We start from the raw sequence: 14,021 nt of genomic DNA, 5'->3' as shown, positions 1-14,021 counted from the left end.
TTGGTAGTACAGAACTTGAGTATTGCTGGAAAAGAGATATGCCGAAGCTTTTCATCTTGCACTCATCAGGACTCTTCGCAAGAATACCTACATAAGGGGAAAACAACAATTTATACTGTATGAGAAGAGAGTGCTGATTGGTTGGCAAGTGGACTCTGATTGGCAGAGGCATTGCTATGGAGAATGCACCAATTGATGATGACTGACAGTTAACTGCCAAGCATGTTTGAAATTTAAACCAGGCAGCTTGACCCTGAATGGCCAAGGCATTGCCCTGGGCTGTATTTCTTTGAGGTCCCTCAGGTTTAGTGTTGCTGTATAATCACTGCCATCTGAAGTCCCTTTTGTCTGACCAATGGTAGCACTGTGAAGTTGAGAAAATTATAATTTTCTTACCTGTCTTTTCAGCTAACATTGCAGCGGAATTGGAAGCAAATCTGGGCCTGATCGAGGTGATCACTGGCTACCTAAAGATCCGCAGCGCCTATGCTTTGGTGTCACTGTCTTTCTTCCGCAGCCTGAGATTGATTCAAGGTGAAAATATGGAAACTGGGTAAGTTGTGAGAACAGTGGCTAATGTCCTTCAGGTGAGGAAATCGGCCGTCCTTACCTCGTCTGGCCTGCATGTGACTCCAGATCTACAGCAATGTGATTGACTCTTAAATGCCCTCTGAACAAGGGCAATTAGGGATGGGCAATAAATGCTGGCCTAGCCAGCGATGCCCACATCCCATGAACGAATTTTTAAAAATTTCCGAATTATACAGCTGATTAATTCCTCCCTCTTTGGATTAAACAAATACATTAAAACCTATCCCTAAAAATCAAAATTTAACAATATATAACTGTTCATCTCTTCCTTCATTCTGCCTTGTTACTGCACTTTTTGCCATTTGGCCAATTGATCCCCAGTTCTGGATCCCTGTCATACTACTTACCATTTGAAAGTTGGTAAGTAAACAATACCCAGTGTTAATTGTGCATCTTACATGTCTGCTTGCTAATGCACAATGTGATGTGAGCGTTGAACCTAAAATGGATACTACACTCACGCACCCCCTCCCAGTATGAACAGTCCCATATACATGCTTGCAGGTTCGACACCTTTTTGTACAGTGCAGCTGGTCCGTGCCCTTGTTAACGCCAGCTATTTTCCTTCATGACTTTATAGCAATCACTTGGTGTGAAAGGATTTTCAGCTCGCGATTCTCTAAAGCCATATAGTTAACACTCATACTACCTGTGTTTTTGTCACAGCCGAGACTCGAGGATAGAATACACGTAAGTGGTGGCCTAGTGGCATTGTCACTGGACGAGTATTCCAGAGACCCAGGGTAATGTTCTGGGGACCGGGGTTTGAATCCCACCTGTTGGGTGAAATTCGAATTCAGTAAAAATCCGGAATTAAAAGTATAAAACCATTGCCGATTGTTGTAAAAATCCATCTAGTTCACTAATGTCCTTCAGGGAACTAAGTCTGCCATCCTTACCTAGTCTGGCCTACATGTGACTCCTAGCCAGTGATACCCACATCCCGTGAACAAATTTTTAAAAATTACCGATTTATGCAGCTGATTAATTCCTCCCATATTGGATTAAACAAATACACTAAAACCTGGCTGAAATTGAGTACTGTGCACAGTTTTGGCCTCCTTATTATTCTTGCATTGGAAGCAGTTCAGGGAAGGTTCACTTGGCTGATTCCTGGTATGAAGGGGTCGTCTTATGTGGAAAGGTTGAACAGGCTGGGCCGATACTCATTGGAATTTAGATGAAGGAGAGGTGATCTTATTGAAGCACATAAGATTCTGATGGGGCTTGACAGGGTAGAAATATGGGGGAGTCTAGAACTAGGAGGCACAGTTTAAAGATAAGGGGGTTCTTATTTAAGACGGGGATGAAAATGAATTTCTTCTCTGAGTCGTTAGTCTTTGGAATTCTCTTCCACTGAGTGCAGTGGAGGCTGGGTCATTAAATATTGTCAGGGCTGAATCAAATAGATTTTAGATTGACAGGGGAGTCGATGGTAATGAGGGGGTTGGGGCAGGCAGAAAAATGGAGTTAAGGCCACAGTCAGATCAGCCATGGTCTTATTGATGGCAGAGCAGGCTCGATGGGCTGAAGGCATACTCCTTCTATTTCTTATGATCTTAATTAGTGGGTCGAACTAGGAGACATTCCTGGTTTGTGTGGCTGGTGACTGCATATGGCACATCATTTGTTCACTATTCTACTGAGGAAACAGTATCTGTCTTTAATTTGTCGTCTCTGGTTTTAAATTAATTTTTCAAACTTTAAATCAATTCAGATTTTGAATTTACCCTGATTTTAAACTTATTGAGAAACTAAATTTGTTTTCAAACATGTCTCTTCCTTTTGATTTGACATCCAGAAATTACTCATTCTACGTATTGGACAATCAGAACCTGCAGCAACTGTGGGACTGGAAAAAGCACAATCTGACCATCTCCCAGGGCAAGATGTTTTTTCACTTCAACCCCAAGCTGTGCCTGTCTGAAATATACAAGATGGAGGAGGCTACTGGGACCAAGGGGCGACAGGAGAGAACGGACATTGCTCAGAAAACTAATGGAGACCAGGCATCCTGTAAGATTTTGAAACCATAATATAAGATCAGGTCAAGAGTGGCATGCTTAGAATAGTTGTGTTTCTGTGTTTTTCTGTGGTTGATGAGAGTACAAGTATCACATTATGTTACTAATAGTCACACTGCTTCTTATCCTCCAGTGTTAGTTGATCTGTATTGGCGTGTACATGACTGTTTTCTATGCAAGAATTAAGATGTATAGACACCTCTTAGTAATTATAAGGCAATTACATTACTCTCTCCCGAATTCAGTTACTCTTACTGGGTGTTAGCCCGTTGATTTCAATTACTGTCACCCAAATGGCCTCACCTCTAGTCTAAGCCAAGGCAGTGAGTGTCGGACTATGCGACTCTGGAAGGCATCATAATTCCTCACTCACTCAGCTTGGGTTTGTTTTCCAGCAGGGCTTAGCAAATAGCGATCAGGAGTTGAAAGTCCAGCTGATTTCTTCCACTCTGGGGCACTGGAGATGTTTGCAGTGTCCCCTCTTGCCATATGGCTGGTATCAAGACATTGAAGCACAGAGCAGGGATCGAAGCTGAAACATCTGCTTGAAATACCTGCTTGATCTTGTCCTCACCATCCTGCCTGCTGCAGATGCATCTGTCCAAGACAGAGCAAGAGTGACAACCGCCTTGCGGAGCTGACATCTCGTCTTCACATTGAGAGTACCTTCCATCATGTTTGGCACTACCACCATGCTAAATGGGATAGATTTCAAAAAGATCTAGCACCTCAAGACTGGACAACCATGAGGCGCTGTGGGCCATCAGCAGCAGCAGCAGAATTGTACTCGACCACAATCTGTAACCTCATAGCCCAGCATATCCCCCACTTTATCATGACCACCAAGACGGGATCAACCTTGTTTCAATGAAGAGTGCAGAGGGCACGCCAGGAGCAGCACCAAGCATATCTAAAAATGAAGTGTCAACCTGGTGAAGCTACAACATAGGACTCTTTGCGTGCCAAACAGCAGAAGCAGCATTACTCTCTCACTCTGTCCTTAACAGGTCTATAATTTCCTCTGGCCATTGAGCCTGTTGTGCCTGTGCTAGCTCTCTGAATGAGCAGTTTACTCAGTGCCACTCTCTCACCTTCTTACCAAAACCCTGCACCTTCTCACCTTTCTCAAATATTGGAGTATGTTTGCAATTTTCTAATCTAGAGGGAAAATTTCTGAATTGAGGGAGCTTTGGAAAGTTATTGCAAAAGCATCTGCGAGTTCTAACTTACTTCCTTTAAGATCCTTGCTAGCGATAAAACTGGTGTTGTGATAGCAGAAGCAACAACTTTCATTAAAATGTGCCTTTAAAGTGGCGAAAGTTCCAAGGTGTTTCGAGAAATGAGGGAAGGCGGACGCCAAGATAAAGGAAGAGAAGGAAAGAGAAATGACCAAAAACTTGGCTGATGAGACGGGCATTACGGAGGATATTGGAGGATTTGGGCTGTGGGCGAGCAACAGAAGCCACGGTTGCCAGTGGTTTCAAAAAGAGAAGGAAGGCTATGCTGACGAGGCTCGAATCTGAGGAGCAGAGGGTTTGAGGGACAGGTGCTGTTGAGACGAATGAGGCTTAACAGATGGGGAGGGAAAGTCCTGAATCGGAAGATCACCAGACAACCTCCCTTTTTAATTTCCCCTCTGAAGAATTCCTTGGTGACTCAGGGGCTGACTGAGTCTCTCAGACCAGGAGAGTCCCAGATTGAAATCCTTTTTCTGTTCTGAGTTCGCTGAGGTGCATTTGTGTGGACTGAGTGCCCTTTTAAGTATTTTGTTTGGCACTTGCAGCTTCTCTTCCAATCTCCTCTGGCTCCTCACTTCGTAATCGCCTGCCACTTTCCGTATGTGACTTGGCACCAAGGTTATTTTTTCTAAAATGTTCTTTCAATTTAAGGTTTTGGCCAAATGATTTAACTTTGAGTGCCTGATGGTAGTAATTCCTGAAGTTTACTTTTTAGAAAAACAAAACTCGTCAGGGCGCCTGTCAAAACCCTGTAGACGTCTGGATTTGCAGCCAGGATTACCATTTTCTGTCTCCCCTTGGATATAAACCATGCTTAATTATCTCCGGTCAAACCTATGACTGGTTTGAGCAATTGGAAGGTGGATTGGACGCAAACGGCTGGAAAATACCTTTAATTTCCCCGTTGCTGCCATGCCTGGGTAGCACAATTGTTCACAAATTGTTCATTTAGGAATCGAGCCTAGGGAAGGCCCAGCATCCAGCAAAATTTGACTGGACTGACAGAATCACAGAATTATTACAGCCCAGGAGGAGGCCATTGAGCCTGTTGTGCCTGTGCCAGCTCTCTGAATGAGCAATTTACTCAGTGCCACTCTCTCACCTTCTCCCCGTAACCCTGCACGTTCTTCCTTTTCAAATGATAATTCAATTCCCTCTTGAATGCTTCGATTGAACCTGCCTTCACCACACTCTCAGGCGGTGCATTCCAGATTTTAACTACTTGCCATGTGAAAAAGTTTCTCCTCATGACTCCATTGCTTCTTTTGCCAATTGCTTTAAACCTGTGCCCCCCCCCCCCTTTTCCCCATCCTTTCACCAATCTACTCTGTCCAGACCCCTCATGATTTTGAATACCTCCATCAAATCTCCACTCAACCTCCTCTTCCCCAAAGAAAACAGTAAGGCTGTTACCTTTGGCTTCATGTCTCTGAGACTTGGAGAGTGAAAAAAACCCTCCTAATCCTTCCTAACTCCTGCTAGGAGGTGTCTGTATGTGGACATTTGATGAGGGCAAGATTGAGATGGGTAACAATAATTCCATGGTTCTACAACCCCTTTAGACTCTCACACAAGGCAAATAGGCACTTGGATACTTGAAGTTAGCAGTTAGAAAGAAAGATAAGTAAGGAAAGATTTGCATTTATACTGTGCTTTTCACTACCACTGGACATCTCAAAGCACTTTACAGCCAGTGAAGTACTGTTGATGTGCAATGACTCTTGTCATGTAGGGCAGCCAATTTGCTCGCAGCAAGCTCCCACAAGCAGCAATGTGATAATGACCAGATAATCTGTTTTTGCGATGTTGATTGAGTGGCAAATACTGGTCCAGGACATTAGGGCTTACTGCTCTTTTCGAAACACCCCCATGGAATCTTTTACATCCACCTGAGCAGTTAGATGGGGCCTCGGTTTAACATTTCATCTGAAAGATAGCATCTCTGACAGTGCAGTACTCCGTCAGTCCTGCCCTAAAGTGTCAGTTTTGATCTTTGTACTCGAGCCCTGGAGCGGGACTTGAACCTGGAACGTTATGACTCAGCTGAGCCACTGCTGACACTCTTAAGTTGCCCCATAACCGTAGCCAAGCATAATTCAGCACTTTGAAGGTGGGGGAAATATAAAATAACGGAGTTGGCTGAAATCCAACATCAGAACATTGGTGCATGCATGGTGTACTGTGCACCATTAAATGTTGATGGGGAAGTGTCTTCTACAGAATGGATTTGCTGCTAATTACCCAGACCATGACTGTGATTGCTTGTAATATACTGACCTCAGAACGCACTTCAACACGAGGGAGAGACACTGAAGAAAGAAACCCGGGTGTCCCAAAGGGTGGAATTAATGTATGCAGACAAAATGTGGCAATATAACTTCAAACAGTAAACCTGAGCTAAAATTGTGATTTAATTCAGATTTGTAACACTGAGGCAGTGTATGTAGATTTGGACCATCTCGCCAACCTAGTTTTACCCCCCCCCCTTGGGGCACGAGCTTGGGATGATAAATTTTACATTGTGCCCACTGTGGAAGCTTGCTTCAGGATTGCCATTTAGTTTTGTCTGCTGAGCTCCTGACTGGCTCGGTAGAAGCCAGTGAAAGGATTTCAAAATTGCTGGATTCCCCTGGGACCACTGGGGAAAATCTGCAGCCAGAATGTGAAGACTATAAGTGTGCACCTGGTCCGCCTTGAAGTGTTGACAGTGCAAATCTGGAGCAGGAACAACCAGATTGTGTTGGGGACCTGTTTTTATTTGAAGCAGTCGAGGAGTGTAAGTGTTATAAAATCATCTTACAGGAATGTAAAGAAGGAACTCGTGTCTTTCGCAATCACAGGACCCTCCCAAAGCTCATTCCTGCATGTTGTCATGAACACATGGTTATTCTCAATCGTTTTATGTTATGCCGACCAAAGTTAAGCTTCTGTTAAAAAAAAATTGAACAATGTTTAAGTGGGATGGGAAGAGGGTTAGATTCTCATGACTGTTGGAATCTTATGTGCCTGCAAAATACAAAATTGTGTTCTGCAAAGAGTGAATTATTGTTTATACTGTGACCACAAGAACAGGTCAGAGGCTGGAAATTCTGCAGTGAGTAACTTGCTTCCTGACTCCCCAAAACCTGTCCACCATCTACAAGGCACAAATCAGGACTGCAATGGAATACTCTCCATTTGCCTGGATGAGTGCAGCTCCAACAACACTTGAGGTTCGACACCATCCAGGTCAAAGCAGCATGCTTGATTGGCCCCCATCCATCATCTTAAACACTCACTTCCTCCCTCACCGACGCACAGTGGCAGCTGTGTGTACCATCTACAAGATGCGCTGCCGCAACTCCCCAAGGCTCCTTCAACAGCACCTTCCAAATCCGCAACCTCTAGCATCTAGAAGAACAAGAGCTGCAGACACTTGGGAACATCACCACCTACAAGTTTCCCCCCCCCACCACCCCACCAAGTCATGCACCAGCCTGACTTGGAACTATATTGATGTTCCTTCACTGTTGTTGGGTAAGACAAGTGTAACCTGCAATAGACCAGGAGCCCTCTGAAGCAGGCTAATGTGGAAGAAAGAAAGGATGCTGTTTGGGTATAAGGACCAGGCCATGTCAGAGGTCGTATGTAATGTTATATTCAAATATTAAATGATTAGGTGTAGACTTATAAATTCGAATTTTTAAAGTCTCTGACTCCTTCTGCTCCCCAGTTGAGTCTGTTACTGACTTGCTTATGTAATATGTATAAACTGTCATGAATGGCTTAGTTGTATCAGTAATTACATAACTGAATTATGGTTAGTATTGTAGTGTAGGAAAATATAGCAGCCAATTTGGGCACAGCAATGAGATGCATGACCAGATAATCAGTTTGTGATGTTGGTTACGGGATAAACATTGGCCAGGGTACTGGGAGAACTCCCCTGGTCCTCTTCCACTAGAATCTTTTATGTTCACCTGAGGGAGACTCAGTTAATCAGCCTGATCTGAAAGAGGACACCTCCAACATTGTCACACCTTTTTCAATACTGCACTGAAATGTTGGCCTGGGTTATATGCTCAGGTCTCTGGAGTGGGACTTGAATCTTTCGACTCAGAGGCAGGAGAGGGCTGCCAACTGAGCCAAGACTGACGCCTGAATTTAGATTACAATTTTGACTAGCACTTTGGCTGATGCCTGATAATAAGATGCTGGAAACTACTCAAGATTTTTGTTGCCCACATGGCTTGACAATTTTTCAAAGTCATGTTTATGAACCCCTCACCCAAATACACCTCCAGATTTTAAAAATAATTACCCCTGCTGCAGGCGTAACCAGTGCAGATAGGCAAGAGTAATTTTGTGAGGCTCGTGATGCACTCATTTGCAGCAAGCACTTGTCTATAACCCTTTATTTCTGATTTTTGACCTGCAGTGCTTCTGGTGTGGAACTTTGCACGGTTGTCCGTCTGACCTAATGCCCCCCTCCCTTGGAATCAGTGGTCCTGGGATTAGATCCAAATGACATTAGCTTATAAATAGATCTAACCATTGAGTTAATTTCTTGACCTCTCCTTACTTGTTAAGCATTTAAAGCAGTCTGTCATTTTATTCCACCTTTTTTTTTGTAAAAGGAAAACTATTAGAAATTATTTTCTTAATGTCAGTATTCTGCTGAAACCCCTCTCTGCTAAGTTACAGTTCCTCCGGAACCCTCCAGTTCCTTATCCATAATGACCATTTGGTATCTGAGGCTTTTCGCTTAAGGCAGGCCTGACACTCTACATTGGGATTAGACAGAAAGTTTGTGGCTGCATCATTCTCAGCGCAAATTGACAAGCACAGCAAGAGAGAAAGGAATTTCATAGGTATTTCTCTCCCAACCCTTGCTTAGGTGAAAGCCAACTCCTGAAGTTTGTTTCCAATAAAACTGGGACTGATAAAATTATGTTGAAATGGGAGCCATACTGGCCACCGGACTTCAGAGATCTCTTGGGTTTCATGGTGTTCTTCAAAGAAGCGTGAGTATCTTTTGAGAATGTCTGTATAATGAATTTTTGCTGCTTAAAGTTAGAAGCAGATACAATGCACTCGGAGTATGAAATGTTCACTTCGTTGCAGTGTGTGTGTGTATTGGTGCGTGTGTGTGTGTGTACATTTATACTTGGGTGATTCTGCAATCAGGAAGGAGAAATTGCTTCGTAGGAAGCATATTGCAACTAACCACAGCTCTGTGCCTACGTCCTGATGGTGCACACTGATTAAGCAAAAAAAAAATCACTAAACTGATAACTTGCCTTCACCACTGCAGGCGGGCACTTAGATATTGAGCAAAAGGATTGATGAGAGCAGTGGATGGTATGGGAGCAGCATCACCACCTAGTTACTCCTAAACATCACACAACAAAAAGAACTTCAATATTTTATAAAGTTTTTTTTTAAGTAAAGGCCTCAGACAAAAGCAGGAAATGTGTTTGATGAAGTTTTCATAAGATCGCACCTCCCTCAGATGGGCATTGTGGGGATACTGGTCAGCAGTAGCTGGCCAGATACTGAACTAGACTAGTTCCATAAATGCTATGGCTACTAGAGCAGGTTAGAGGCTAGGTATTCTTTGGCAGGTGCCTCATCACCAGACTTCCAAAGCCTTCTACAAGGCACAACGAAATTGTGATGGAATATTCTCCACTTTCTGGGATAAGTGCAGCTCTACATCACTCATGAAGCTTGACACCATCCAGGGGAAGCAGTCTACTTGATCCACAGCCGCTGCACCCACTTAAACTACCACCATCCCCATTAAACATTCCTCCCTCCACGTTGGTGCGCTGTGGTGGCTGGTATGCCCTGTCTACAAGATGCAATGTAGCAACTTGCTGTGGCTTCTTCAAAGCAGCTTAAAAAAAAACGCAACTTCCAGCATGTAGAAAGACAAGGGCAGCAGATGCATGGGAGCACCTCTACCTGCAAGTTCCGCTGCAGGTCACACACTGTCCCGACTTAGAACTCTATTGCCATTCCTTCACTGTCGCTGGGTAAAAATCGTGGAACTTCCTCACGAGCATCACTGTGGGTATACCTTTGTCACATGAACTGCAGCGTTTCAAGAAGGTGACTCACCACTACCTGCACAAAGGCAGCAAGAGTTGGGCAATAAATGCTAGCTTTACCAATGACGTTCACATCCCAAAAAATTTGTTTTTAAAAGTAGGGTGACTTTCAGGTTATTCTGTCAAGAGTGGGTGATGCAGACAATCACCTGTCATAAGTTGGGTGATGGACCTGTCTTTAATTTTGTGTTCCCTGAAATAGCCTTTATCAGAACGTGACTGAGTTTGATGGGCAGGATGCCTGTGGATCAAACAGCTGGAAGGTGGTAGACGTGGAACCCCCTGGACGGTCAGAAGGGAAGCTCCAGAACCCGGGGACTCTGCTTCGCGGCCTCAAACCTTGGACACAGTATGCAATCTTCGTCAAGACATTGCTAACGATAAGTGATGAGCAGCAGAATCATGGAGCCAAAAGTGAGATTGTATACATCCGCACCATAGCAGGCAGTAAGTTTTTAAAACTGTATGTTGTTTAATTTATACAACTTTCACTGATATTCACCCGCATAAAAGTGCCATCAGCTTTCACCATGACAAATTCCAGTGTTCACATGTAAACTTGTGATATTTTCACCTTCCTACCTATGAGGGCACTGCAGCACCACAGTTTGGCATCTTCTCTGCAGGGAAAGTTCCAGGTCCAACCAACTTTCCTTTCCAAATTCCTGTATATTTTGGTATTTAACTATAAATAGTATATGATTAAAGTTATGTGAAACTATATAGCCAGAATGTAAGACTTTAAAATGCTGACATAATATATTTTCATTCCTAATTATGCCCAGCCTTCTCACCCCAGTTCAGCTGAACAGTAAATTTGGGCCTGACTTTTTGGCAACGAGTATTTATTTTAGAAAGTGGATTATTTGATCCGTCAGTTTTTTTTTGTTCTCGATATGCAAACACGGTTTTGTTTGTTATTTTATATAGTGTTTCTTTTCGGTTACCTATGCCTTGTACTTTTTTTTATACTTTGATGGGGTGCAGGTGTCACTGGCAGTATTTGTTGCCCACCCCTAATTGCCCTTGAACTGAGTGGCTTGCTAGGCCATTTCGGAGGGCAGTTAAGAATCAACCACATTGCTGTGGGTCTGGAGTCATATGTAGGCCAGATCAGGTAAGGATGGCGATTTCCTTCCTTAAAGGACATTAGTGAACCAGATGGGTTTTACGGAGACTGAGACTAGAGATTAGACTATTACCAAGAAGAGCTTTCAATTCCAGATTTTATTAATTGAATTTAAATTCCACCAGCTGCCATGATTTAAACTGGTGTCCCCAGAGCATTAGCCTTGGCCTTTGGATTACTCGTCTAGTGACATTATCACTACGCCACCATCTCCCCTAGTAGTTAGTAACTTTCAGTACCCAGTGCATCTGAACCTTTACAGAATTTTCTTTTTGCCTCCCCTGCTTGTTGGTGTACAACCCAATATGTAACAGCAACTCCCCCCAGCACTGTCTTCATATGTGAGCTCCAGATATTGTGCTGAGGGTATGTCTGAGTAAAGCTTGGTCTGGTTGTCCTATCTCAGTTTTTTCAACAGGAGCCATTGAACAGCAAATGGAGGCCCTGTATAAGCAATGTAAATTTGAATAAAATAAGGAAAATATTTATAGCCTTTCAGATTATAGCAGACTCGATTGTAATAAGGACTGAGATGTTAACTATCAAGTTCATGAAGATGCAGGTGCTGTCACATAGGTTACCTTTAATGGTCGCTATTGCCTCCCTCTGCCCATGGCCATCACTCATTTTGAGTCGGGTGTGTTTGTGTGAATTTGATGCAAAACTCTCCCCATTCTGTCTCGACTATGAGCCTCTGTTTGTTTTGTCCAGACTTTTGGTGATGTTTCGGTAGCAGGAGAACACAAATTAGAACACGTGGACTATATGTACCCATCCCCCCCCCCCATCCCAAACCGCTGCTATTCAGTGCATGTTGCCAGACAAATCTGTTCGGAATAAAAATAAAAAATTCTGATTTTTCTCACATTGCGTTCTCAAGACTATTTAATTCCACATTTATTTCATGAGGCCCTTGCACTTAGATTTTGCTGGTGTTGCATCTTGGAACTTCCAGGGTCAGGAGGCTTGCTTAGCACTCTTGCGGCATTAATGGGTAACTCAGAAGAATTATGCAGTCCTGCGGGATAGGCCAAATGGATTAGAGGGCCTTTCTTGTCTCCCGTTTTGTATATGTTCCCTCACCTGCAAAAAAAACTTGCAAATATTCTGAATCGCCCCTGTTCTCTCTTCAGCTCCATCAGTTCCACTGGATCCGATATCCGTATCCAACTCTTCCTCCCAGATCATCCTGAAGTGGAAGCCTCCGACAGATCGCAATGGGAATATCACCCACTATCTGGTGTTCTGGCAGCAGCAGCCGGAGGACAGTGAGCTGTATGAATTTGATTATTGCCAGAAGGGTAAGTGGCAACTTTGGTGTAAATTGCTAATGAGCATCCAGTCAGTAGATCAGAGCATGTCCCGGTAGATCTGCTCTTGGGCTTGACTACTGCTGGCATCATGTGGCCCAAAGATGCAGGACGTTTCTGCCCACTTATCCAGCTTTCTGCCTCTGATGTGCAAATCACCTTATTTGTGGTTTTCACAGGAATATGGATGTAATCCCACCTAATAGAAGCTGAATTTTACTTATTCAGTCATCATGATAATGGCTGGTGTGCCATGTTTACCAACGCCTGTGCCTTGCCTCACTGATGGCACCCTCAAATCTGGCTCAGAAAGTCATGGGTTCAGGCCCCATTTCAGAGACTAGAACACATAATCGAGGTTGGCAATTCAGTGCAGTACTGAAGGATTGCTGCATTGTCAGAGGTGTGGTTTTCTGGATGAAGCGTTGAACTGATACACTGCCTTCCCTCTACATTAAAGATCTCATGGCACTGTGACAAAGTACAAGGAAGTTCTTCCTGGTATCCTGGCCAATATTTATCCTTCAATCAGCACCTAAAATGGACAATCTGATGCAATAGATTCTTCACTGACAAGGGAGTCAAAGGGTGTAGAGGGCATACAGAGAAGGTAGAGGCCACAGACAGATCAGCCATGATCTTATCAAATGTTGGTGCAGGCTCAAGGGGCCGAATGGCCTACTTCTAATTTGTTTTTGGGATCTTGCTGTGCATAAGTTAGCAGCTGCATTTTCCATGTTACAACAGTGACTACACTTCAGAAATGCTTCATTGGCTGCAAAGCACCTTGAGACGTCCTCAAAGGCGTCAAATAAATCCAAGCTCTTCTTTCTATGAGCATGGAAGCTTTTAGTGATTGGTGGGCACATATCATGTATGTAACATCCTTCCATCTGATCCCAATGTTAATTGTTTTTTTAATTGTTGCATGGCTCACTTTCAGTTTCAAATTTCCTTCCAGATAGAGGCTGTATTTTAATTTTTCAAAAGCTGTATCAGCCCACCTGGGTTTCATTGCGTGGCTGAATGAACTGCTGCAAAGGTTTGTGGCACGGGGAAGGCAGATAACCTTCGGACTATGCAGAACAGACAAGGTGGCTACTGAAGTCCACCTGAAGGTTACGCCATTTACGGACTCCCTCTGCTGTCTTCAGAAAGCGTTGCATTTATTTGTCACTTCATAGAATCACAGAGCTTCGAAGGAGGCTATTTGGCCCATTGTGTCTTTGCTGGGTCTGTGAACAATTAGTGTCACTGTTCCCACTTCCAAAGATGAACTGCTGTTTATTTGTATTTATACATCCTGAGGAACTAAAGCAATTTGCGACCAGAGAATTTGAAGTGTAGGTGCTGAGACTTTGTAACCAAATGCAGATTCAGATTTTTCATACAGCCAGGTCCCACAAAGTTCAGTAAGATGAATGATTGACCTCAAGATGAGAGCATTATCATTGATCCAGGGTAGTTCGATGAGATTCCTGAGCTCCCTCAGTGGCTTGGCAAGTGACCAGAAGATCCTGGTTCAATCTCCGATCTGTGGAGAGGCGGCCAGGCCAGCAGTTGAGAGTCGGCTCTTGACTTTGGAGCCTCAAAGAGTCAGGGAGCAAGAAAAACGCCTTCTGCTGCTGAACCCTATT

At 43.7% G+C, this 14,021-nt stretch overlaps 1 protein-coding gene across 5 annotated transcripts in view; it reads left to right on the top strand.

Moving 5' to 3' along the window:
* Positions 1-14,021, top strand: part of LOC121286826 (insulin receptor-like) — a 228,439-nt gene that overhangs the window by 174,409 nt on the left and 40,009 nt on the right. For all 5 annotated transcript variants that reach the window (XM_041203888.1, XM_041203886.1, XM_041203889.1 and 2 more), the window contains 5 exons: positions 409-553; positions 2,393-2,607; positions 8,730-8,856; positions 10,148-10,392; positions 12,208-12,375. In XM_041203888.1, the coding sequence (XP_041059822.1) occupies positions 409-553; positions 2,393-2,607; positions 8,730-8,856; positions 10,148-10,392; positions 12,208-12,375 (900 nt within the window). The remainder of the gene's footprint in view (positions 1-408; positions 554-2,392; positions 2,608-8,729; positions 8,857-10,147; positions 10,393-12,207; positions 12,376-14,021) is intronic.

This window comes from Carcharodon carcharias, chromosome 14 (assembly GCF_017639515.1).
Source record: "Carcharodon carcharias isolate sCarCar2 chromosome 14, sCarCar2.pri, whole genome shotgun sequence".
Lineage (NCBI taxonomy): Eukaryota > Metazoa > Chordata > Chondrichthyes > Lamniformes > Lamnidae > Carcharodon > Carcharodon carcharias.
This window is presented reverse-complemented; position numbering and strand designations above follow the sequence as displayed.